The 27,441-nt window shown below is 39.7% G+C and overlaps 1 protein-coding gene across 2 annotated transcripts in view; it reads left to right on the plus strand.

The window, feature by feature from the left end:
- Positions 1 to 27,228, plus strand: part of TBX20 (T-box transcription factor 20) — a 35,609-nt gene extending 8,381 nt beyond the window's left edge. Inside the window, exons 5-9 of one of the 2 annotated variants that reach the window (XM_015855074.2) lie at positions 4,512 to 4,670; positions 7,640 to 7,716; positions 18,400 to 18,509; positions 21,906 to 22,124; positions 23,434 to 27,228. In XM_015855074.2, coding sequence (XP_015710560.1) covers positions 4,512 to 4,670; positions 7,640 to 7,716; positions 18,400 to 18,509; positions 21,906 to 22,124; positions 23,434 to 23,447 — 579 coding nt within the window. In that variant the 3' untranslated portion in view covers positions 23,448 to 27,228. Of the gene's footprint in view, positions 1 to 4,511; positions 4,671 to 7,639; positions 7,717 to 18,399; positions 18,510 to 21,905 lie in introns of both variants that reach the window. The other variant, XM_015855072.2, reaches the window with a different exon arrangement.
- The last annotated feature ends 213 nt before the right edge of the window (positions 27,229 to 27,441 follow it).

A 27,441-nucleotide genomic window follows, 5' to 3' on the forward strand; every position in this document is an offset into this window, starting at 1 on the left:
CCCGCCTTTGCCTTGCTGTGACTTGGCAGCAGGCTTAGCCACCCACACTGGCTTTCAGGCTTGCATGCTTGGCCCCTGTGTGCTTGGAAGATGCGCCACATTGCAAGCCATCTCTTAGGGTTGGTTTCTTCCACAAGAACTCTTTTACCTCCAGACGCAACACAAGTTGGGTGTGGAGTTAGCAGAAAAGACACCACAAGAAGAGATATGGGATTGTGAAATGTGTCTCAACAGCTCTTGAAATAACTATGGGATGACTGAAAGTCAGCATACCACGGCATTCATTTGGTGCTCTGGAGAAAACCGGCCCCAAAAGAAATTTGGGCTTGTTGATACCAGCCTGATGTCATAAGACCTATCTGGAACCCGGTGGATGGGCTTATTGGCTGAGAATGGGGGAGTTAAAAGGAAAGAGCCTAAATGCAGGGTCAGTAAATGAGGTGTCAGGATGAGGGGGCTCATTATGAGCTCTGACACGTGCCAGGGGGTAACTGACCGATAAAGCAGAGCAACAGTGGTGTCCGTGGTGTCAGCAAGGCCCCACAAAGTGCTGCTTGTTGCTTTTGCAGGCTGGCTGAGGTGGCAGCTGACTGCCTGAGCTGCACTTGGTGCTAATACTTCTCATTTGAGAGAGGATTTGTGATCATTTCAAGACCTAAAAATTGAACCACTGTCATTTGCATTTAAAAATTTTCTTAGAAACAAACAATCAAAACATGGTTTCCTTAAAAAAAGGCTCAGCTAGATGCCTATGTGTTGTTCTTTGTTAAGCTCTGTGTGTTGATATGTTTTTCTTGAATCCAGTTCCCAGCACTGCTCCCTTCCTAGCAGAGGGACTAGCAGAGGCTGTCTTCTTTTTTTCCCCCCCTCTTATTTCATAGTCTGTAGAAGGGCAAAGCTGAAGATTTGTGGGCTCTTTCACCGAGTGATGATAGAGCAGTATACGTGCGCATTTAAAAAGAAGCATTTTTCATCATAACAGGGGCCATGTGTGCCTCTAATAAAGGGCTTGCAGCAGTATATCGCACACTAGTTAGGAGCAGTGCAGTTCCCAGAAGCCCAGATGAGTATAAAAAAGAAGTCGGGCTGCGAAGCTGTCGGGAATAGGGACACATAACAGAGCAAGATGTCAGTGTTTTGCAGGCAGGCAGCGGGGGAACATGGCCTGCAGCGGGTGAGGTGTGGCCGGTGGTTCACTTTCCAAGTGGTGGAGGTGGAACGCTTTCTTTACACGAAGGCTTTGGATGGCTGAAGTTGATGGAAAGTTTTGCACAGTTGGTTAAGAATAAGCCTGGAAGGCTTGATCCTGTGTTGAGATTTGTGTGACAGATATTATGCTATCGTGGAGAACTCCCTTCTTAGTGTTTTGCCATCTTCTGTGTTCCAAATGAGGGTGTCAGGTTTTATGTGCTGCCTTATGAAGCTGTGTAAATATCGTGTCCGGATGCTCTATAGAATGAAGAAGTGAATTCTTCCTCTGAAGCCTCTAAAGGATGTTTGCTGTGGCATGGCCAGTGCAGCTGATGAGGTCCAGCAGAGGGGAGGAATGGAAATGCCTTTCAAAATTTCCCTTTCTGTTTGAAAGAGCTGTGCTTTGCTGATGAGATCTTTTTAATTGTTCTACTAAAATGTTAATTACGTTTGATAAAGCATGTTACTTCCTGAGGAAGCTTTAATGACCTAAAACCTGTCTTTTAATACTAGTTATGGGTACAGCAGTTAGAGCCAGTTTGTTCTAGTGGCTTGCTTTCTCCATCATCCAGAAGACAGTTTTGGTTATAAAGGTAATTACGGTGTTTTATTTGTAGAGTGGTTTGTTTCCTGAAAAGGAATCTGAAGAAAAGAAAGGCATTTGTTTGCCTTACCATTTGTTTGCTTTTTCTTATTCTGAGACTTCTGGAGTTGGCAAGCGTTGCTACTGTGTATCTTCAGCAGCACACATAACCCCATAGCTATGAACATTTTCTCCCCAAGCATCAAGCAGAAGTCTTATCTCTGTGTGCATGACATACAGTTTGCACCATGGAAACCCTTGCAGATATCTTTACCAGAGAAAGGAAATGGCTCTTGCCTCTGGATTTCTGCAGCACAGCAAGTAATTCCTCTTTTATTTCTTTTCTTTTTTTTCTTTTCCCCCTGATACATCAGTGTATCAGTGAGATACACTGATGAGCACGTTATTTGTCAGATTTTTGGTGATGTTTTTCACATTGGCTGTCCTTCCCTGGGACTTTTGGTTGCACTCGGTTGTGGTGGCATTATTTTTGGCTTAGGGTGAGGTGAATCATGAGTGTATACATTATCATAATTGCTTTTCTGGCATTTATGATAGCAAAACTTAAACAGATGAACGTTTGCAAAAGCAAACATGGAGGTGTGAACACAGGCAACTGTGAAAGCTGGGATTTCAGAATAGCCACAGGCAGTTACGCCCAGGTGTTTCTTAAAGTTAACCTGGCAGAAGTTAGGAACCTACAGGCTTTTAAAAAGCAAACCTTGCCCAGCAACTCTCTTCCTGAGCTAATGCGGAAGCCAAATTCCCAGCACAGTTCCCAAATTCTAAGCCACCTCGGGGATTTTGCATCTGGCATCCAGATTGCCTGTGGTGACTGGCCTGCCATTGGTGGGAGCCAGTTGCCCACAGGGCCCATCTGGCCTCTGCTAATCCTGGAAGGACCTGTTCTGACCACCTCCCTGCTTGAGGTGTCAGCTGTGGGGCATAAGGGATGGCTGGGGGCCTGTGGTCATTCTGAATGACTAGTAAGCACCTGATGTAGCCAGCTCTTCCAGGTTGTTTCCATAGATCTAATAGTGCATTAAGGGCTTGTGCAGTCCCCAGCGAGTGCAGTCTGGGTGGGGATGCAGGTGGAGCACCGCATGCAGAGACTCTAACAAGGGCTCTTCTCTTTGGACACAGGCGTCCTGTCACTTTCTGGCTGCATTCAGTTGTTTTGGGCCCAATTTGCTTCTGGGAGGAATGTGTGGTGTAGAAAAGGGCAGCAGAGGTTGTTACTTGTATGCTTTTGGATTTGGAAAGCTCTCATAAAGAATTGCATGGTGTTATTTGGGATACAGAGTTTCTTTGTCATGACTGATGGTCTCAGAGAAATGAGGGAACGGGGAATGTGTGGGGCTGCTGTGTCACAGCCTGCTCCTCCTCCTGCTCGGCTGATACTCAAATGCAGTGCTGGATATCACAGTCATGATAGATCATGGTCCATGGGCTGAGCCCTAGGTAAGCTCACACCATCTCCACAATGTCCTTTCAAATGTCTCTTCTGGCTGCCTAGAACAGTCTGAGACTAGGCTGGTATGACAAAATCTCACAGAGAGACAAAAATGTGCTGAGGATATTAGCAGCAAAGTCAATGGCCATTGTGTGTGCATGATAAAATGGTGAAGTGATCTGAAAAAGGGTCTTACTTGCTAGGGGCTGACGTGACAGACAATGGCTCCTGTAGTGACTTCTGCGATGTGCATCCCTCACCCCTGAAGTCACAGTACTTGTCATAGTAATATTTGTCCCCAGAGGAAAAACAAAGACATGCAACCTTTCCTATTTACTGAACTAACACAAAGTACTGCCTTGCTTCTGCTGTGTTTCAGCTGAAGTTAACGCTTCTCAAGGAATGCACATTAGCTATTCCAGATGTACAGAGCTGGCTGCAGTGTAGTTATGGCCCCTGTAAAATAGAACCACCCACTCCTTTGCCAATTTAGTCTTGTGACTGTGATTATATCCAAAACAAGGACTGGTGCAAGCCGAACTCTGTATTTAATTCTTATATTGTAATGCTGTGGTTAGAGGCAGCCAAAAAGGCCTCCATCCCATGGTAATTCAAGCAAATGGGAATCGCTGCTTGACGCCAGTGAACACTGGAATTGGTTAGATGGTACGTTAAGTTCAGAATTATTTTGGGGGCCCACAAACAAGAATTAATGAGACAAAATGGAAAAACTGGGTCATTTGGGGTTTCTGTACTAGTTTAACTTCTTTCATTTTTGGTAGTTTATGGTGAAGAGCATCTATCACGTAGGTTGCTTTAAAGGCTTGCTATGATAGAGATAAGATCTGGAAAGTTTTATTTTTTGGTCAGACAGTTTGTGCAGGCATTGTTTGTTTGTTTGGAGGGGGGTGATTCTTGGCTTTCTATATTTTGCACCTGCATGATTAAGTCTTGGTCATACACTTTCAAGAATAAAATACCCACATTTGCAGGTGCAACCTGCAAACTAGGTCACATACAAGCAATAATGTCATGTAGGTTACACACCATGTCTGTAGGAATAGGTACTTATGCTCCAAAAAATGAATGCTTACTGGTAACATAGGAGGCAGAGGAAACCAGCTTTTGAACTGACTCCTTCTATGGCTTCATTTTCTGAAGTCAGGATCTTCTCAAAAGATCTGAAGAGCTCATTGCCAGAATCAGCCCCTGACCAGTTTTATAGTCTTTCAGGGTCTTGCTAATCTTCTTCTCAGTACAGTGTCTTGTAACTCTTTCTTGCAGATCATTTTAAACTCCATGCACAAGTACCAGCCAAGAGTCCACATCATTAAGAAGAAAGATCACACAGCTTCCTTGTTAAATCTGAAATCTGAAGAGTTCAGGACATTTATCTTTCCAGAGACAGTTTTTACTGCTGTCACAGCCTACCAGAATCAATTGGTGAGTATGGCTGCTAATTTGCACAAATACAGTTAAATTCTACCCTGCCAAAAATTCATTTTCCCCCAGTCTTGCCTAGGAAAATTTCTGATACAACCTACCTTTCCATTCTAATGTTTGTAGTGGCTTTGGCTGGCTTCATTCATATTCAGAAGTCATTCTTATGTATACAGATAGTTCAGCTAACTTCAAAGGACATAAGAATTATTCACAGGAATAAAGATGACATGAAAGTAGCTTTCATTTTTCTTCCCTTCTATCTATACAAGGCAGTTTGCATATTATCATTTTGTCCTTTTCTAATTATAGCTCATTAAGGAACCATTCTTATTTGAAGTGATCTTTCATGCCATGAGCAATTAGCTGTGCAATACTCTAGTTTGCACGTTATGATTTCATGGGTTTAAAAAGTTGACTGATTAAGCTGTAAGCCTCAAATGTGAGGGAAATCAGTCTGAGATAGGCTTTTCAGAGGTTGCCCAGATTACATCCAGATGTTTGAATGTCAATTTGCATGCCAGTGAATAATGTATACAAAATGGAGGAGATCAAAACAATGGATTGCTAATGAGTAATTTTAGGAAGTATATAAACAATTGGAAAGCAGAGGCTTTGCTTTACAGTGGGTAGAGCTTTAATATTTAAGTCAGTAGAAATATGTCGTTGGCTTCAGTGCTACTCAAAATGTATTTAAAAGGATTAATGTCTTCTGCATTTCAAAAAGACAACCCTTTCCATCTCTAATTCCCCCAAGTTATGAAAAATTTAAGAAGAACTGTCCAAACATGTGGGCAGGCAGCATCCTAGAGTCAAAGAACCTACTGTTTTCTTAAAAGAAAGCTGTGCTTTTTAATGTAAAGCAAAACAAACTCATTTCCAAATGCCATGGACAAAATGAAACTACAGCATGAGGGTTCAAACAAGCTGTGGATGCAGCAGCGGCAGTGTTAAGTTAGTCCTTGTGACAGCTCCCACATCCAGCTTTAAGGCTCCAACGTCTAATGTCTTGACTGTAGACTCAGATTCAGCACATGACTATTTCAAAAAATATACAGTTTGAACATTTGGTTACATTTTTCCTTTTAAGTTTCAGTAGAAACCAGTAGAACACAGGAGGCACCAAACTAGCTAAACCTGGCATTTATCTCTATAGGACTGATTTATGTTTACCAATGATATTTATATCAGAGATGTTTCCAAACCAACCTTCCCAAAGCACATGCAATGAGTCCTGGAAAATTTCTCAATGGAACATCTCCGGAACCCCTAGAGGTTGATGCTGTCATTTTATTTATGACTAATGAAAATGGAGCCTTTTTTCATTTTTGCCATTTCTTTCAGAACTGTTTTAAGGAGGGGTTGATTACATTTCTGGAGGTTATTAGATAAAAGCTAAATACATTACACTTTCAACAAACTATCTCATAATTTAAGATTTAAAGGGCATGCATTTATTTAAACAGTCAAACCACTGCCACAGAGTTGAATTGTAGGTCAAATTTCATTTTAAAATGCTTTCTAGCAGATGTTCTCTGATTGTTTGTGAGACAGTCTCTCAGGAAAAATATGGCCATAAATGATTGTGAGTCTCATCTGGCTTTGGTGAATACAAAAAGTTTCTCTTGTGATGTCATACCAAATCTTTAATATTAGGAAAATGGAAGTTTGATTGGTGAAAATACACTCAAGAGATGAATAGAAACCCTCATGATTCTGCAGTACACTTGGCTCAGTGTGCTGGTGATCTAAGTCAATTGAACTAGTTAGAGCTTGTCTTTTTGCAAGGTAGCTTTCAAGTGCTGCCACAAAAATGTTCCCCATACGTGAGGCACCAACCTGCTGCTGTTCCCATCATTGCTGCAAATCTGGCACATAGACTTCTCAGGAGGCGGAAGACATTGCATCTGGCTTTCTGAGCTGTTGCAAAGCTAGTGTTGAGATTAGTTGTCACTGTGTGTATTTGCAGGGCAGGACAGCCCCAGAACCTCAGCCAATGACAGACCCCATGTTGTCCCTCTGTTCTAAGAAAAACTCTTAACTCCCCCTTGTTGTTTAGCGTAATTGGTAAATCCAAATATTGTTTTGATTGTCTCAGGTGTTACTTACCAAACTTTATTTAACTGGACAGCTAGAAACCTGCTAAGGGTGATGGTGTGTTTTCCTGTTCCCAGAAACACAGTGGAAGCCCCCATCCCTTCCAGGGAAGTTTCACTGCAAAGTTCAGCACACCCTTGGTGCCACAGGGTGTCCTGGTCTGTGGTTACTCTGGCAAAAAGTAAAGGCTTCCCTTCCCTTCCCTTCCCTTCCCTTCCCTTCCCTTCTTCTCTTTCTCCTTCCCTCCCTTCCTTCCCTTCCCTTCCTTCCCTTCCCTTCCTTCCTTCTTCCCTTCCCTTCCCTTCCCTTCCCTTCCCTTCCTTCCTTCCTTCCTTCCCTTCCTTCCTTACATTCCTTCCCTTCCCTTCCCCTCCCTTCCCTTCCCTATCTTTCCATGCAAAAGCAGCTAAACTTCCCCTGTGTGACAGGAGGTAATTCTGTCTGAGAATATTTGCATGACAGTTAAAAAAAAATATATAGAAAAAAATTGGTCTGAAGTTTGCAGGCAGCCATCCACTGTTTGGACATAGCTGATGTACAGCTCCAATGGAGAGGCTCAGATGTTCACATGATGCAGTGCTTTCTCATGGAAGAAAACTACCTGATTTGTTTTGTCTGGAAGCAATAATGACTCATGCAAGTGGGTTACTCCTGGCTCTGGGTAATACAAAGTCTGGGCCCGCTGTACCCTTTTGTCTTTTTGCTCCCGTATAGATAGTATACATGGCTTTGCAGCACCTCAAGAATTGTGCACACACATAAAGAATGTGGATACAATTAGTGGTGAAGTCAGGAGAATGGATAGGCAAACACTTTGTACACTGCCATACTTTAACACTATTTTCATGTTGCATTGCTTTTTTCTATGTTTCCAGATAACCAAGTTGAAAATTGACAGCAACCCTTTTGCCAAAGGATTCCGTGACTCTTCCAGACTCACTGATATCGAGAGGTAATGGGGACTTTCTGTTTACTTTCCATGCAGATAAGATAAAGAGAAGGGAGAGTTTGTAGGAAAAGCATCCTTTCAACTCCTGAGAAGCTGTGCATTTTAAAGTTATCTTGTTGCATATAGTAAGCCTCCTGCACCTCCTTTAAAAATGCTTACAAACTTTACAAAGAAAGAGTTGTTTTGAGTTTTGACATCTGTTCCAATTGGGGCTGATATATTCATCTTCCTGATGGGGCTTCTTGAAGGGTGAGACAGTTGGTCTTAAAACTTTAGAATGAAAAGCTTTTTTCTTATCATGCCATTTAATCCTATTGAGGGCTGTGAATTGGGTCACTGGGAAACAAGGGCAGTGGTCCTGTGAAAAACATCTTTATAGCTCCTCACTCCTTCACTCAGTGGAAAAGAGAGAGGGGAGCTTCCCAAAATACACTTCAGCAGTCCCAGACACTGAAGTCAGCAATTATTGCCATCAGGACAAATCCCATAACTCCCACTCTTACGACAAAGATGCCATTTTTGTTTCACCAAAATTGTACTGCAGGCTTCATCATGGAAAAGCTTTATCTGCAAACTGTGGAGTTTTGTGTGTACAGCTCATTATAAGCAACTGCTGCCATAGGGACGGAAGCATTAACCCACAGCTGAGTAGGAAATAAACTTCGATCTCTTGGTAGCTCTCCAGTGCATCTCATTTTTATGATATTGTGTTGAATGGCTTGGCAAATGAAGTAAATTAAGCAGCCTGTGTCCTTTAGGCTGGAAGAGAACTTGATGGAGATGGATATAGCACATCCAGTTTTTCCTATAAGAATATGATCATGAAAGTAAACTGGAAGAGGCCAAAACCCTCCAGGCTTTTACATGGGGATATCCAGATGTATCTGTGATTCATTTTCCATGGGTGCATATAGGGGACAAAACGGAATATGACTTTATTGAGCATATAGCTAGAAAATCTCTTTACAGTACTGTGAAAACAAATGAATCCCAACAAATATATGGCTGGAAAGTGTTGATACAACTTATACCTTACTATTACTGGATCATCAGTGATCCGATAAGTAGCTGAGTGAAAGAACAGTAATTCTGAGGAAAAATAATAAGAAAAGCATAAACAATAATGCATGCTTGCAAAGCTGTTAAAAATTTCTTTCTAGATGAAGGTCTTAGATGAAAAAGGGGGAAAGCAACGTAAGTGTAACAAAAATAGCATAGCTTGGTTTCTGGACAGAGCGCTAGAAAATAAACAACTTGCAAAGCTCAGGCAGGAATGTGGTAAATCGTCAAGAAAGGACATGCAGGAAGAGAAGAGACCTTGTTCTTCACATTTCAGTTTTCTTGCTTTACAGACAGGCAACATCTAATGACACAGCTTTGCAAGGGCTGAGAGAGTCTGAATAGATAAGCGGGAAGAAAAACTGAGTTACCTCTGTGCTGATGAACTGACTATCGTGGTGCTGGGTATGAAGGGAATTTTTCCAGAGGACATCTTATTATAACAGCACATGGCACGAAGTCAGAAATGCTGAGCATAAACCACAGTGCCCTTTTGTTTATTGATAAGAATAGAGCCTGAGACAGGCAGCCTAGCCCAGGCATGAATGTTGCCATGAAAGATAAGGTATCCAAATGTGAAACCTACAATAAATACAAAAACAGTCAGTGGAAAAGTATTGAAATCCCATTAAAACTCTGCATTTGAGGACCTGGGTCTGGATACAATCTTATTTTCACTTAAATGGGAACATTTAGCTCTGATTAGGGCACAACGGTGTTTAAGAAAAAAGGTCTGCTGCACTGTTTATCAAGTAATAGGAGAGTGAGCGTGTGATAGACAAGGGGGCTAGCTAACAGGAGATTGAGAATTTCCTAAGTTATCAGATATAGTCCAGACATACCAAAGGTTTTATTCATTTCCAGCATTAAATAATCAGGCACATAAGAATGTCATTTTCAAAGTGCCCACTGTTCAACAGCTTTCATCTTAGCACCAGCAATATTACTTAAATAAATCTGATGTGAAGCAGGAGAGATAGCAATGCAAGGTATGACACAGGAAGGGTTTCCGGGCTTATGTCCAATGAGGTGAGCATTACAAGATGCAGGGGATACACAGGATAGAGCAGTGTGACTCTCACTTGGTCAAGATGGAAATGTAGTATGCTTGGTTAGACAACTGTCTGATAAAAATGCTTATATATACATACCGTACATATCTATGCCAGGGGAAAGACTGTGTAGTAGAGCTGCTCTTTTGCCCAGATCTTGAAAAATGAATACTCACCTAGAAGCTGTGCACATATCTTCTATATGATTCTTCCTAAGACAGCTTGTGTACAGCATGTGCATGCATAATCTGCAGTGTAGGGTGGTGATCTTAACGGTGTCCTGTAAAGCTGCCTGTGATGTTAGGGCCAAGAGAGTGCTAATTTATCACAAGTTCCAGCTTTTCAGAATGACCTAAGTAGTGTGAAAGTGTACAGAGCTTTGTATTTCATTTCCAGGTATTTAAGCCTGCTTTTTTCCTAAACAGCCTTTGGGGAGGGAAACAAATCAGATCAATTGATCTTTAGAGACCTAAAGAAATTAAATTAGTCTGGAGTCAGTTACTGCACTAAACCATCCGGTAATTGGATTGCTCCTTGTAACTGATTGAAAACAGCCCCTATCTGTAACAATATAGGGAGCTTTTCTTTATAGTAGATCTGAGAGAAAAACACATCTTTTTATGACATGATGACAGAAATTGCACTTTTTTAACCTAATTGAATATGATTTTATAAATATGTGACTTTAACGATTTCAAGCTTCCCATTCTAGATTTACGATCTCTGTGTAGGACATTCAAGCTGCAAATGCCTTTAGGATTAAATTTGTTTGCATTATATGTGTTGGAGTTATAATATATGTAAAGGTAGTCAGGTTTACAAAATGATAAAGGAGCTCGACAAACACAAAGCTTTTCAAGTTCCTACGTTTTCTTTTGTTGTTGTCTAACTTCCTTGCCTTACCACCATTTGCTAGTACTTATAGCTATCTATACAAAGCTTTTAACTGTTTAAAAAGATCTTACGTTAGTTTGGCATATATTGAATTTTCAGTAGGATGTGAGATTCCTTCCTTCCACAATCAACTCTTTCCATACGTTACTTGTGCTAATCTATTTATGGCAACGAGACTGGCTTTATCTACAACTACTGTGATTTAGATAAGTTCTGACTCACCTTTTGATCTTTTTATGTGGTATTTACTTTATTATTGTTATTATTAGTAGTATAAAGAAGGCTTCTGCAGTGGTTGTGATTGAAAAAACAGACATTTAGCTGCAATTACCAGACTGTGGAACTTGATGTTCTGTGGTGTTGACTACAAGATGCCAAACACAGTAATGTGGATGATGAGAAATCTTTTTTAATGGCAACATTTGTTTAATAATAATAGTTAAAAAAAACACTCTGCGTATAAAATTTAGGGAATGTCTTTATGCTTCTGCTTAAGTAAAACTGCCAAACTCAGACAAGATGCAATATCAACATTCAAACAGAGTTGATTCGGCATTTGTCTTTTGAGTTATGGGTAAGAAGGTGGCCTTTCAAGAATGGGTAAATAATTAAATAAAACCATTACAGTTAAGTGTCATACAAACAATCCAGTGAAATGGGTGATCGTTTGAAGGTGGACTAAACTACTGAATTGTAACCTAATGATCAAACACGAGCTGACAGAGCACAATTATGACTTGAACACTGCCATTCTGATTTCTCCAGCATGTGATAGGCAAGTTCAGATTGTGACCTTGAGACTATTAAAGATAACCAAGGCAGTATACCTGCACATACAATCCTTTCTGAGAGAGAGACGTGCTTTAAGGAGCTAATGGGAAAGTCTGGCTGCACAACCAAGTGATTTCTAGGCAGAGAAAGCAAGGTCTGGGGGCTGGGGGAAGTAAGAGAGCCACAAGCCAGCGTACCAGCTAGATTTGCATAATAATCAGATTCTGAATTTTCCCCTGAGGAGCTTCATGTCTGAAATGTAGAGATACATTGTACTGTCTTACAAGGCTGCAAGTGAAATGGATGCTAATACCCAGATATAGGTACTGTCTTGCTGAAGTAGCAGTCAAACCATGTACTTAATGTGCTGTCAGCAGCTGTCTCTGCTCCCATTTCTTCCTTGTTTACCCCACAGAGGCTACCTTCCTCCCTGCTCCTACTGCTTACTGCTAGTCTAGAAGAAAGGTCCCAGTCTGCTGCCAGAAATGTGTACTCTGTCCACGCTTGAGTAGGGCTTTCCCATAGCTGTTGTTTAGGTGGGAAGAAGTGACGTTCTGAACTCAAGGAGAGACACTGGGTACAGCAGTACCTAAACACCTGGTGACTCATACTGCTGCAGGTGTGCTGAGGTTATTCCAGCTCTACTTACTGCTAGCAGTCAACTCTTCCTTTTCTCCAGCATAAACCCTTCCTTGCCAGCTAAAACCTCTTCAGTTCCCAAGATTTTAAGCACTCATAGCCTAGCTTATTTTCTAGTTAGGCCTGCTTTTCTGTTATCTCCGTCTTGTGCAAAGTTTATTTAGCAGAGATATAGAGTGGGCATATTTAATATCCTCATGCTCCTCCTTCAGACATTACTTTTCCCATGTCATGTCTTCAACCAAGCTAAATCACCTCCATGTTATAGCTATTCCATAACTGTCATTGGTAATCAGGTGCTTACTGTGAGGGTGCCTCACACTTGGAGAGGCGCCCATTCTTTCTCCTTAAATCATCTAGAATTGGTGTTCCATAACTTAATTTTCCTTTCACTTCTTTTTTAAAATTGCATGTATTCTTGCATTCATCCAACGCTTGCCTGATGGTTTTGACTTTCAGTGATAACATGTGGTGCTTCTGTGCTACATTTTGGGCCAAATTATACTTCAGTTCATGTGAGCCGGTGTAGTTTGATGAGCCCTCGTTCTTCGCTGTTTAGAGCTGGTTTAGCTGACACAAGCAGTGTCACAGTGTTGCTCTGTTCTGGTTGAGGATTTGGTCCATACCCTGTTGGAGTTGAGTAAGGTGGTAAGGTCAGCTTGCAATATTAATCTAGCAGTAGAACAAGCAGATTAATCACAGAATCACAGAATTGTAGGGGTTGGAAGGGACCTCCAGAGACCACTGAGTCCAGTCCCCCTGCCAAAGCAGGTTCCCTACACCAGGTCGCACAGGTAGGCGTCAAAGCGGGACTTGAATATCTCCAGAGAAGTAGACTCCACAACCACCCTGGGCAGCCTGTTCCAGTGCTCTGTCTGTGTCTGTGTGTTTGTACATGCATAAGGTAACACCTATAAGCCATGGAAACATAAAGGCTGAGTGTTAACTGAACAGTGCTTCTGACAGTTTTTATTGTTCATTCCTAGCTGCTGTTATAGAAATGTATTTGTTCCTCCTGCTGTTTTCCTTTCTTTCTTTCCCTCCCCCCCCCGTTTTGTTTATTTTTTTAGCGCTTGTTTTTAGCACTTGCATCTTGGACAAATTAGTCATATTTTCCCTTAAAAAAAAAGAAGTCTACTACGGTGCGACTTCCGACAAGTTTATTTTTATGCCTCCTCAGCCCGTTTATCCCATCTGTCTTCACCTCACCTCACTTCTGATGTCTTCTGTTATCTGGGCTTTCTTCCAAACATACTAACTGGCAGCTACAAAAAACAAAAAGGAAACCTTTGAAATGCAGAACTAAAGAAGTCATTCAGGCCGCAAACTGATAATTCATACACTTTATATCCTGTTCTGTATTTTGCTTTGCGTTGAATGGAATGGCCAAGCAAAACATAGTTGTCAGGTTTTATTTTATGTTATTTTTTTATAAATTTTCTTTAGCATTGCTTTTCTCATAAAGAAAAAACCACGACACCAGGAATAGGGAGTGGATTCTGAGGATATGCTTTTATTTTGCTTCCCTATCACTTGGCTAGTAAGGGCAAATAGAGAAAATGCTAATAGGTTGCTGTACTTTGCTCTGAAATGTGATGCCTACATAACTGAGACAGTGACTTCTGTAGAGGATACAAGTCTGCAGTCTCTGGATCTAAGACTTGCACTTTGTCTTCAGTCGGTTTTGAACCTGGCTCATGGTAAAATGGTACCTGAATATTATATCAACTCCATCCTCTTTGAATCCATGGTATAGATTTAAGATGTATACCAACCCTGGCCTGGCTCCAGCAAACTCATTCTGGATTAGATTTTCTAACACCTTCTGCCAAAACCAAATATATTGCCCTTAGCTTCCTCATCCCAAAAGGAAAAGGTAGACTTCCTGTCTCCATCTCCTTGGTGCTCTCTGTGCTGAACTGAGGAAAATCCATAGCTTCAGGCGTATGTGGCAATTGTTTATGGGGGGCATTGTGTTTATGAGGCATTGTGGCCAAGTGAGCCCTCACTGATAACAGCAGGGCTCATGATCACACATCTCAGAATCAAGGTCATGGTAATGAGCAGCTTGTTGTGAATGCTCAGCTGAAGCAGAGTAACAACAAAAGCAACTAAGAAAAGAACACAAAACACAATGTTAAAAAAGCAGTAAAGAAATGGTTGTTTCCATCTACAAAGAAGAAGTGTTCTTTTATCTTGATTAAAGATCCTTCTTAATGTGATCTGGGTCTCTATGGGCTCCAGAGAGAACTTCTGTGATCTGGATTTGCTAGCATTAGAGACTGAGCATCCTTACACAGGGCCTTGCTTCTCAGCTGTTCCCCAAGTATGCTTCCTGCAGCCTCTCTGTGAGTGTCCATGTGCCATGGCAAGATCTTGGGTTTAATTTGTGAAGTGCTAGTGAATTATCTATCAGGCAGATCAAGGTCTACTTTTGACCCTTTCAGAGTACTCTGTATATAAAGTGCAATGCTGACTAAATGTAGGCAAAGACTCAGCGTGTATTTACAAGGCATAAAATGTCCTGCCAATGTACCTTAAAACCATGTGAACTGATAATTTCTCCCAGTCCTTTACTTCCTTAGATTTCTGCTCCAGGACTCTCTGGTTTCTTTCTTGCTTTGTTCCTAATAAGCAGAACCTTGTTAAAAGGACTGGGCTTGAGGTGTGCTTCTATCAGAAAGCAGGTCATTTAGATCATCCTGAACTCTTTTTCCTTATTAACTCCTCTTACATTTGTTGTGCCTCAGTATTCCCTGGGATGGTGCGCTAGTCAATAAGTGCTTCTTCTTTTCCTCTCCATTTGGCCTGTAGTTTTCTTCTTTTTTCTTCACCTTCAGCTCCTAACTTGCTCTTCTCCAGCTTGTCATCTGTTATTATCCAAAAATCAAGGTTATTGTTCATAGAAGAAAACGTAGCATTTCAAGTTACATTAAAAGATGCAAATTGTCAGGTCTAAGTAGTAGATAACAGGATCGCAAACTGAATAGCTCAGGTAAAAAAAATGGAGCACTAAGCAACTGGAAATCACTTTCCTCTTCAGGCAGATAAATATGGACCATGTCTGAAGAAACCAAAGGAGAGCTCTAAAATCACCAAAACTCATTTTTTCCCCCCATTTTTGTTCATAATTTCACTTATCTTTTTCCATAAATCCTTTGAAATGTGCTGAAATACATGAAGATGTTGCGTAGGGAACTATAAAACTGAAGGTTTAGATAAATGAGTGTTTTCGTATTACTATTATTATTATTATACTGTGAGACTTCTAAGAAAATGTTTCTTTTATTGTCCCACCCTATAGGGCATCATATTCTATACATTCTAAGAAGGACAAACTTTCATTAAAAGAATGCTTAGGAAGACTGACAAAAAGTGATATAAGTAGGAACCTGTAGTCCACATTGTCAGGTTTTTCGTTTATTTGTTTGTTTTTGTGCATTCTGAAGAAGATTTCACAGCCACTTAAATCCTGTTGTATACGTTTTGCTTTCTCTTACACATCTACTTCAGCGCAAGTAGTACCTCTGTCTTAAATGAGTTGAAAGGTTGACCTCCTCTTTCCAGCCTCTGTGGGAAACTTTACATGTTCCAATCACTTTCTTTTCTGAGAAGACTTGATCTCTGAGTGGTGGTCTCTGAGTGGGAAATAGTTGAGCCTCATGCAAATGTCACCACCTCTTTCCTCTGAAACACTGAGAGAAGCAAAGATTATCCCTTCATCTGGTTGTTAGGTCACTTGTGCAAGATGGGGAAAACCTGAGTGCAGATTTCAGCTCTTGTATTGCTAGATTGGAGAACTCAGAGATAAGCTTCATGTATGGAAAAAATACACCACTTCTTGCTTCTCCTTGTTTCTATTTGCATCCCTAGGTGTACTCCTGCTCATATTTTTGTATGTTGTTACGTCTGTTTAGAGTTGTAAACGTAGCGGGTGTGTCTGCAAAGAATGTCCACTTGAAGGCTGTGTGGTACCTAAATCCTGGTGTGAATCTCATGCACCCATGTTGTAAATCAAAGTTTCAATGTCCAAAATGAAAAATTACTAGGTATGATGAGGTTATAGTTTAAATCTCCAGCATAGTTAGGCTAGATAAGTGCATTAAATGTTGAGCTTTAAATCCCAGATGCACAAAAGGAACTGCTTTTGCAAAGTGAATTCCCTTATCCAGTATGTTCAAACCATTCCTTCTGCCATAAAAATCCTGACTTCTTGTGCCAGTTAATGAGATTAATCTTCAAAAACATTCAGAATATTACCTGCAATATTACAATATTAAAAATAAATAAGCAAACAAACCACAAACTTCTTTGTTTTCAGACTTCAGTGATACAGGGTTCACTAAGAAGTCATCTCTTTCCTTTAAATGTAGACAACCATATAGAATAATAGAATTCTCTGTCTAGCATACAGACCCATCTGGAAAGAATTTAGTCTGCAGTAATCATGGGCATTTGATTTAACTCTAAATCCCTGTAGGTAATTCAAACATAAATTTATTGGGGTGAATTTATCCCCCAACTGCTTTTGGATCCAGTGAGGCCTGAGAAGAGCTCAGCCCACTGCACTTAAACAAGAGTACGTAGTCTTTCCATTGCATCCAAATACTGTGGGAATGCCTGTCATTATAAGCAGACCCTTACTAGAAATAAAGTCAGTAGAGACAATACAGGCAATCACCTGAATTTTTCATGTCTTTAAAGATCAGTAATTATTTGCTTCTGAATATGGTTATAGACAAGTATCTAAATCAATTAGAAAGCACTGGCCTAATTTGTTATTCATTAATTCTGTATTCATCTGAGATGATCTTTTTAGTTAAGTGAAATTCGTTGCATTTCACATTGTACTGGAAAAAAAAAAAAGAAAAAAAAAAAAAGGAAAAAGAAGTTTCAAGAGGCATTTGGTACATAATGTAAACAATACCATCTGTCTTTTTCTTTGTAAAATCTTCTTTGAGATAGCCCCGATATGCCTACTGTTTTCAATCACTTAAAAGGCAGTAATTTAATTATACCATTCTTTATGTAGGAACTGCCATTGCTTTCAGTCCCCTTCCAGTCCTGACACAAGTAAATCACTTTGATAAGATCCACTTTTTATTTATATTTTTTCTGAGGAGACTGGCATAAGTAATGATACCAGTGATAGACCAAGGACAAAATGACTATAATGGGCTTTTTGCAGGAGAGAAAAACATGTGCCATTGTGATTTACCCTGTTACTTAGAAAATGTTTTTTCCTTGGAATTTCTGCAACAGCCACTCTCACATAGTGAAGGGAATTAGGAAATATGAACAAATAAATGGTGAGTTCAACAAAATCTTCATGGAGCAGCAGTTTTAAGCAGCTGTCACTACTTAAATTTCTTAAGTGGGAATAGAAGTCAGACACGTTTTGAAAGTGTGCCTAGGTTAGATTCATCTTTGGTAGAATGCCACCTACTTACACGGAAACACGCTGGGTATGTGGTTGGATCTTCCCTACAAACTGCTTATCAGGCAGATATGCCTTCCTTCTATTTAAAAAATTGTGTGGGTGACTTCAGTGTGTTGTGCCATTGGCAGGGCATGGGCCTGGCAGACACTTCTACCCTCCCAGAATAGATGCTGCACGAGATCTGTAGTGTCTGTAGACTTCCTGCTGCAAATTGGCCTGGGCCCTGATGTGGAGAGAATGTGTTCAGTGGCGAACTGTCTCTGGATACATCTTTTTTGTGCCCCTAATTTCAGAAAAACAGAGGATGCCAGGTGAAGTGGCTATGTGTGATACAAAATCTTGTTTGAAAGGAACCGAGTCATGTGTGCTTGAACCTGGGACAGGTCACTGAGCATTAACACTTCCAAAGCACAGGTTCTATTGCTTGCATTTTCAAATTGGTAAAGAGTTTCAGTCTTGTATTTGCTGTCTGAGACCTTCCTCATGCATTGTAGCAAGAAGTTTTCTCCAGTTTGGCTGCTGAAGAAGCAGTACCATGCAGTAAGATGTGATCAGCAATGTTAAAACACCACAGGTCAAGTATGGTGTTTCTAGCAACATGCTGTGAGGTAACCTTTTTGGTAAATTATTTTGGACATTTTGTGTGAAAAAGGTGTGATTTAGGCAGGAAAAAGGCAGCACGTTCACTATTTTTAACCTAATTAATTATTTTCATATTCCAAGGGTTAAACTTCTGCTGCCAAACAAAGGCTGGCAACTCGGGTTATCCTGTGAAACAGGTAAGAAGCTGTTTAGAATGTAATTGATATAGTATGTTGTTTCCTTTCACAGAGAAAGTGTGGAGAGCCTTATCCAAAAGCATTCCTATGCCCGATCCCCGATTCGAACCTATGGAGGAGAAGATGATCTGGGAGATGACAGCCAGGCTACGCAAAGCAGAGGTAGGAAAATCTGCTCAGGAGGTAAACTGTGCTTAAGAAAAGGAGTATCACAGCCGGTACTGTGGTACTCTGAAGCATTACTCTGGTATCTGTCTCTGCTATAAATCCACAAAGAAGAATACTTATTCACCTATTGCTCTATTGGATATTTGATGTGCCTATGGCATTGGAGTGGGTGGCTCACTAAGAAGACAGCTTTAGCAGTCACGAAAGCAGTAGTAACACAAAGTTGCTCTTTGTGGGGTTACTTGCTGGACAAATTGCATCTTCCATAATTTGCCACTGGAAATAGATCCATACTGTGAGATTGCTGACTAGCATAAACTTGGGCTACAATGTGCTTTGCATGTTGACTTTTTGACCTGTCTGATATGCAACAGCCACTTGAGGTAAAGCAGTTCTATTTGCCTTCTGACTGGCAGTGCCCTTGTCTTGTCCTCTAACTTCATACAGCACTGCTAAGATAAGAACATTATTTCTGGGCATAAACTATTTAGACTTGTGCAGGGAAAACACACTTATTTTTAACTACAACTCACTCTTCAACAAAATGTGATTAGTTGGGTGTGTTCACACGCATCTATTCTGAGAGTAGTTCCATAGATTATGGAGTTTCTACAGTAACTCCTTAGGTGGTACAATGCCATCCTTGCAAATTCTTCTAGGGGAATTCTTTGTGTTACATTTCCTTAGATCCTAGGGCAGTTAATGTTGAGAACAGCATACGTTTTTCACTTGATGAAAGTGCTGAGGAAGGCACCTTCCCTCCAAGATCAATGTTTCTTTGACACTGACAGAGTGGGAAAGGTGAGTATTAGCGTGAAAAATATATGCAGGGCACACTTCTGCATTTGCTTGCAACAGGACGTATATGTGAGGAAGACGATGAGTTGTAGCAACCAACATTCAACTAATTGGGAGCCATATGCTAGGAACCAACTCTTCTGGGGCAACCAGAACAATTCTACAAATTAACTAACAATTAACTTGTGCTGCCTTCACTCTTTGTTTAGGTCTGGTATCCTTAAAAAGTAAAAAGTCCTCCAAGATATATAGAGAAATAGTTATTTCATTGAAACTCCTCAGACATTTTTGTCTCTTCTGATGCAGTTTAAAACTACCTGGCACACAAAATGGAGGTGTGTCCTTCCAGATATGTGAGAACTGACAGCTAAATACATGCGTGCTGCTGGGTGGTATGTGTAAGAAGCTCATTGTAGAGGCACTGTAAAACATTTCTTTGGTGACTGAGGATGTGGTATGTTAGACTTTTTGGAATACTAAACTGCAATTGGGGACCATTGTAGTTGGAGGAGGAAAGGACGTTTCTGGATGTTTGTCAGGAGTAGTAATCATATACTTCATTTCGTGTAGAAAGAAGAAAGTTTATCACTGCCATATATTTCTAATAACTTTGACACTCATTCAGAGCTTTCTCATCTCAGTCCATTTCAGCTGCCTAAAGACAGGAAAGGCTAGCCTTCAGTAGCATATTTATCACAAGAAGTCTGCTTCCAAAGGAATTAACAGATATGAAATAAATCAAATTAAAACACTTCAGTGAGCAGTGTCTGAGTGCCTGCACTCCCGCGTTCACACTCAGAGTTGATGGTAGCCACCTGAACCAGAGCCAAATGTACAACTTCTGCTGAAATCCAGATTTGCAGCTAGCTTTCCCTATAGTGCAATAAAGCTTGGATACTCCTTGATTTGTAAAGGGTTTTGCTCTGGCCTGCGAGTGTGTTGTTATCTGTACAGTTTGGCTCTGGATCCTCATTTCCCAGCAGCTACGATTTGGTTCTGTGGTGGGTTCAGGATCTGGTTCAAGTCCATTCCTACTGCTGAATTGACACAATTTCTGCTTCCTGTAACTGCGCCGTTTCACTTGTTCCATTAGGCAGAGAAGGAATTAATCAAAAGCAGCACTCCTTCTGAGTTGAGAATCTATCTCTGAAGAGATTTATCTTCTTGAGTTCTTTCCATAATAGTATTACGTCTTTTCTTTCTATTGTTCTTTGCTATGGTTTTGAGTATATGGCCATGATTGCAGGACAGACATCTTAAAAATGGATGTCTTCATATTCTTGCGTTTTACTATTTGGATGAACCTGTCTTCTAAAAACCAGATTTATGAAAATAATACCTGTAATAACAACTGCAAAAATTCTTCTCTGGACCTTTTGCATTACTGGCTTGAAATTATGTCTTGGCAAAAATAAATAATAATTATTATAAAAATTGCCAGTCCACTTATTTTTAAGGTAAGAACCGTTTTCTCAATGGATGCAGTTGGACAAGAAATAAAATACAGAAGGGACATAAGCTGAACTTTTGTTTGAATAGGAATAAAATTAAGAGTGTATTTATAGGATTTTGTTTTATCCCCCCATCTCTAGAAGCCAGACATCTGATGATAACCAGATGCTCAGAAGAACTGCAGAAGTGAGGGGCAATATCTTCATCAGATTATTTGAAAATGGCTGTGTATAATTATCAAAACAAATTATCCATTGATTCTCCTCCCTTACCACCCAGCCCCCCAAGAAAAAAAAATACTGTCAAAAAAAATAAGATTCTGCCACCTTTGGAGAAAAAGTTTACGAGGAGGAAAATTTGGAACTTTTCAGACGGAAAAAAATATCAAAGAAACCACATTCGCTGGATCAAAAGTAGATATTGGGAATAAATTGATCATATTCTTATGTACTTCCCTTAGAAAACAGCGTCTCAATATAATTCAGGACCGCTGCTGTTCCTTGGGGCACTATACGCAGCTGGAAAAATAAGGAGAATGTTTTGACATTTTAGGGTTCTTTGGACAATGTAAATTTGAGTGAAAAGATGCAGTGTTGCCGTGCTTTCCTGGTGTTAAAGGAATAAAAACAGAGCCATTAAAACTAATGAAACAAAACCTGAAATCTTGTAATGCAAGGGATATTTTCTTATGCTTTTGCCAGGCTGAAATTTTAGAAAAATTCAATCAGTTCTACTGAATGCCTGTTGTAAAAAGCTACAAGCATGTTTTCACCACAGGGATCTGATGCAGAGTGATTCCACGTCAGAGTAGGTGTGTCAGCGTTTGTTCACACCAGCACTGCAAGGTGTCTCATACAAAAGATGTCCAATGTATAAAAATGGTTTTACTGTTCAAGCCAACTGCAACCAGCTTCCTGTAAGTTAAGTTTATCTAAGATTCAGGGTTAAAGGAGACCAAATGGCAAGTAATTATATAAAGAAAGATGCGATGAAGAGATAGAAGTATTTGGGAAGTATTTCCAATGGCAACTCATAATTAAATTCAGCTTTACTGTGAAAAATCATTTTCCTCTTTTTGCTGTTCTACCTGTTTTGTATGTTACAGTGCAAGTGTCAGACATTCTTTCTCTTCACTTGCAGGATCAGCTTTTACAACATCTGATAACCTGTCCCTCAGTTCCTGGGTATCCTCTTCAACGAGTTTTCCTGGATTTCAGCATCCCCAGTCCTTGAGTGCCCTGGGTACCAGCACTGCATCCATTGCTACACCTATTCCCCATCCAATCCAAGGATCCTTGCCTCCATACAGCCGCTTGGGAATGCCTCTTACGCCCTCTGCAATAGCCAGCTCCATGCAAGGTACTGGCCCCACTTTCCCTTCCTTCCACATGCCAAGGTACCACCATTATTTTCAGCAGGGTCCTTATGCAGCCATCCAGGGACTGCGTCACTCCTCTGCAGTGATGACACCATTTGTATGACTGATGTAAGATGACAGAAACATAAGATTTTACATGTGCAAGCTTGGTATGAAAAGAATACAAGGGACCTTCTAAAAAGGCCTGTGGTGGGAGACTGCTGAACTCTAACCAGCTAAGAAAATACGTTGTGGAGAATGATTCCTCCATTGAGGGATCACAAGAAGAAAGCATGCAGCTTGGAGCTGCTCACAGACCTATGTGTAACACAGTCAAAACAAATCCCAGAGTTCCCAGGATTTCTGGTCATGTGCAGGTTGTTCCAAAGGTTCATTATGCCTAGTGGAAAGAGACTATGTTCATGCAGCAGTGTACAAATGAATTGTGTATGAGTCTTTTTCTGTATGCTAGAAGGATTCTGAAAAAGGCAATTCTCTTATTCATTCTCACCTCTTCTTGTGATTAATGAGCATCTAAACAGAGAAATGTATCACTGTAACTTTGAGCATGTTTTAGGCTATCTCAGCATGAGGTTGCTGGGGATGGGACAAAGTGGAGAAGGCCACTGTCCATTTTAAAAGTCTGGCTTATACTCACCAAGAGCAGTATTTCATAATTGCTACTATAATCTCATAGAGAAAAATCATTAGCAAGTATTTATTTCTTCCTTTTATCTTTCTTTGTTTCTTTCACAAAACACTTAACAGTTCCAAGAACTGTGTTACAGGATGGTAGCAGTAATGATGTATTCTGTTCTGCTTGTCTCATATCCTAGGAGGAGCAATTTAGAAGTCCATTAAGATATGATGAAGGAAAACATTGAGTTTAAAATCCATTGCTTTTAAACTTAGAAACTGAAGACACTAAAATTTTAAGCCAAAGCTACTGTTTGCTGCTGTGCTTGCCATCTGTGTCCGGCCGCAAATGGGTGCCATTATTTAACAGAATTTCAGGTTAGATCAGTCTATATCTAGACTCTAGATAAAACTATAATCAATAGATTCACATAAAAATAGCAGTATCTTGGAGTATCTTTCTACTTACTCTGTTTTCTTGGGTATGGTCACAGGTGTTACTAGACAAGCTGTTTGACCAGGACACAAGAGCTGTACTGTTGAGTTTTTCAAGTCCCAGTTTGCTTGGGGAAATATTGATGAGATTTGCCTATAATTTTATTATTATTATTCATATCTGCCTTATTTTAGTTAGTAAGAAGTGTTCTCATTGAAAATACTGTTCACTTTTTCTAGTATATTGTGTCTGATGCAACAAAGGATCTGTGGATTCATAGGGAAGAATGACCTCTGCAGTGAGCTAGCATGAATCCTTTGCACTGTTGAAAAGAGAACTGGTGTGATGCCAGTTTACTGCCTGGTGGGAACTACGATTTCACTGTAAAGAAGAAGTCAACACAGATTTGCTGTGTGTTGTTGCATCCAAGTTATAGATGGTAAAACTTCTATTTGTAAAAAAAAGAACCTGCAGTCCAATCTTATATATTAAAAGATTTGCGTAGAGCTGGAACAGATGAAAAACCATACATTTTTGGCACTATACTTCTCTACTCTTGACCAGTGGGTGTTGGTGACATAAAATGAAAAGTACAGTGCAATGCACTGAGTGAAGTGCAGGGCAAGTCACCAGCTTTTGTTGTTGTCCCAGTGCTTCATCATACCAGCTCAATCACAGACAGCGCTGACAACATCCAAGAGTTTTCCCAGCTTCTGTTATAGGGCCAATGCATACATTCAAAGATAAGAACCATCTGTGTATTTTCCAGTAGCTGAATTTAAGATATTTCAAATTAGCCATTACCTTATGGCCTTAGTCATTTGCAGTATCATCCTAATTTCCCTTTACTCATTGTTGGCAATGCTAATAAAAAATGACCTGGGAAAATCCGCAGCTTGCACGTGAATGAAACCAACTTCTATTTGTAGTCTCTGAGTTTAGCATTAATACAAGCAGTTCTGTAAAAACATGTAACGAGTCAAACTCTGTAGTTTTTAAATGATGTAGAATCAGACACTGACTAAATTGTCTTGATATATCTAAACATTAAAATTTGCTCTAGTTTATAGATTCACCTGGAAAGTGCATACTGTAGGGTTGTGCATGTTCATGACCTGTTCTAACATAAAAATACTATTTTTCATGAAGTTATATGATACTAGAAAAATCTAGATTATACTAGAAAAGAGCTGCAAGAAAATACCTCTTTAAATACATACCCAATTCTACATACATGAGAATTTCAGGGTAGATTTGGAAGGAAACTTTAATGTCTCTCCTTCAACTGCTTGACTTCTGTAAAATAATGTGGAATCATAGAATCACAAGTTTGGAAATGACTTACAAGATCATCTAGTCCAACCGTAAATATGTGCAGCTGTATGAAGGTTCACCACAGTCTGTGGGAAAGATCTGTTTTTCATATCTATTTCCTTCTGCGACTCCATTAACTTACAGTGAATATGTCTAGGTCCAGAAATCAAGCCAGTAGCTTTAGTCCTGATACTTACGCTACAAAGTGGTCAAGTAGGAAGGCAGCTTTTACATGGCTTCAGAAATAAGTTTGTAACAGGTGGGTTAGTTTAGACAAGCTGTTCAGGTTATGTAAAGACTACCCATACATTGACCTGTCCTTCCTTTGTGACTACAAATTTTCTGTGATGAGGTTTACATTAAATATGATCAAGTAAGGTTTCTGCAGAACTATCAGTCAAATCCACAGCCTGATATTTCCAGTCAGGTCAAGGCTCTCTCCACTCAGCTTCTTCTCACCCTTCTATGGGCAACAAGAGAGTGATTCCAAGATGAAATTACTGCTGCTCTTAAGACAGTGGTAAATTTCTTGACTGTAAGCGAGACAGGATTTCATTCAAATTTGCATTCTTTCCTAAAAATAAAGTCTATCTGCATGGATGGTGGTTATGACAGCAGCATTATAGGATCTTTGCAAAGCAAACTAAAAAACAGCTATTAATCAGCTTTGGCATTGACTGCGTAACTGGAAGAACTTAATGTAAATGTGTGATTAATTGGTTAAAGGACAAAATTGTTTTGCTTAAAATTGCACTACTTTGCAAGCAACTCAGTAATTTATTTAAGGAGTTGCTGTGCTGCTGTCACAATTCTATCACTTTCGGGACAGAACATCTGTTTGCTGGTAGATGTTCTAGGAATGCCAAATGTAACGTAGAGTTTATTTTCCAATATAATGCACATTTTATATCCCATGAGAAGTGCTCTTCACCTTTATGAGCTATATTGGCTGAGCAAACCCATGCTGCTTAGTGGGGTTTTTTATTATTGTTGTTTTATTGAAGAAGGGTGGAGAGAACATGCCTGAATATGCTTTTCAAAAAGAATGATAAGATTATCTTCCAAGGTGTTAAAAGTACTTTCGGGTGTTTTCAGGATTACCCTTTTATCCTTAGACAGTTAACAGCCTTAGGTCTTTTATCCAACAAAAGCATCTCAGGCCTAACAAAACTGACATAAATACATTTGTATATATATTTTTTTCTTCTAGTTTTGGAGCCCTGAGACAAGCTAGAATCAAAAACATTTCACATTTGGCTGTCGGCTTCATGGTGTTGGTTTACATGGCCCGAGGAACTCTTAAAGATAAAAATTCAGTCTCGTAGGTTTCAGGGTACTCTCCAGACAGAAACAGGCAAACAGGCATACACTAAGTGGATAAAGGTGCAGTTTTTAATGGAAATGCTTCTTTGTGAGTTCAACTATAGTGGGCTGTATGATAACTAATGTCCTTATAGTGGGCTATAACTAATGTCCTTGTAGTGGAGCCTAAAAAATGCAATGGAAAATTTTCCCCCAGAAGGGTTTATTCTTGCATAAAGGATACACACATGCAGTGTGTATCATCCACAACCTATCCAGGAAGGTTGTGACACTGTACGAACATGTGCACGTATGAAGATGGTGCAGCTTCCAACATCCAACAAACACTAACTGGTATTTGAAAATGAACCTCTTTTAAATTGAAAAAAGTCTGGGCTGTCAACTTGACTATGTGCCACATCCTTTGTATGCACTCTGTGTGCGTTATAAAGAATCAGGAATATCATTGACAATGATTGCAAATACACGGGGAGCTTTCCAAAACTGGAAGGTAACGAAGCTGTGGTCATTCCTTCCTGGACAAGAGGAAGAGAGACAGCGAGGTCAGTGTTAATACTTTGAGCTCCTTATCTGGACAAAAATGTTGGTCTCAGAGCTTATGCAGAGAGGTGATGTCCACTCACTGCAAGATTACGTTTCATTTTGCTGAGATGTTTTTCTCACCATTCCTTACAGAGTGTGTTCTGCTGCAGAAGATGTGGTTTCTGTACTATTTACTTGCTGGCCAGAGGATTTAAGTATTACTCTGCGATACACTGTCTCCAAGTATAGTCTTTACTTTATGAAACAACAACTTATTTTCCTTTATTTTTTCCCTCTAAAAGAAACTAAGCAGTGATTTAAGTAAACTTTGAATTAACTTTTTATAATACTTTAAGGACAAAAAATACAGTTTGCTGTATTTTACCTTTAGCACATTTAAACAGCTTTTTTTTGTTGTTGTTGTTGTTCTTTTTCTTTTTCAATTGTACCTTCGGAAACACAAAGAAAGATTTGGTTTAAGAATAAGGAAGGTAAAAACTGGATGTAATCTCTTTAACAGAATGTACCGCAGTTCTGCTGTTTGCTGTGTTGACTGTTGTTTATAATGCATTGCGTGAGCACATTCACCATGTACTGAAGTGTGTGTTTGTGTGTACGGGGTGGGGTAGGGGGAAATCTTTTTATGGAAAAAGAAGTTATGAACATAAACTATGAAGCAACATCTAATGAAAAGTTTCTTTTTAAGTGCAATATATTTATTTCTGCTAGAAATATAATATCAACATTATGTAATATTTGAAGCATTATATGTTATTTGTAAACAGCTTAAAATTATATATATATATCACAAAATTGTACAGAAGTGCAAATGTGTGGATATTCAGTTTCTTTCATTAAAACGTTGGGTGTTTTCATATTATCATTCTTATTTAGCCAAAGCTTTCTGCCTTTGTTGGTTTCCTCTCACTGAGACACTAAGCTCAGTGGAACAAACAACAGATTTTTCACACTACATTCAGAAGGTTCCAAAAGGTTGTTTAAATCATAAATCCAACACGTGGCGTATTAGCTCTACAGTAGTTAGCTATATTTGTAGTTTGCATGTCATTATATAAATAGTTCTTTCG

The sequence above is a fragment of the Coturnix japonica genome, chromosome 2 (assembly GCF_001577835.2).
Source record: "Coturnix japonica isolate 7356 chromosome 2, Coturnix japonica 2.1, whole genome shotgun sequence".
Classification (NCBI taxonomy): domain Eukaryota; kingdom Metazoa; phylum Chordata; class Aves; order Galliformes; family Phasianidae; genus Coturnix; species Coturnix japonica.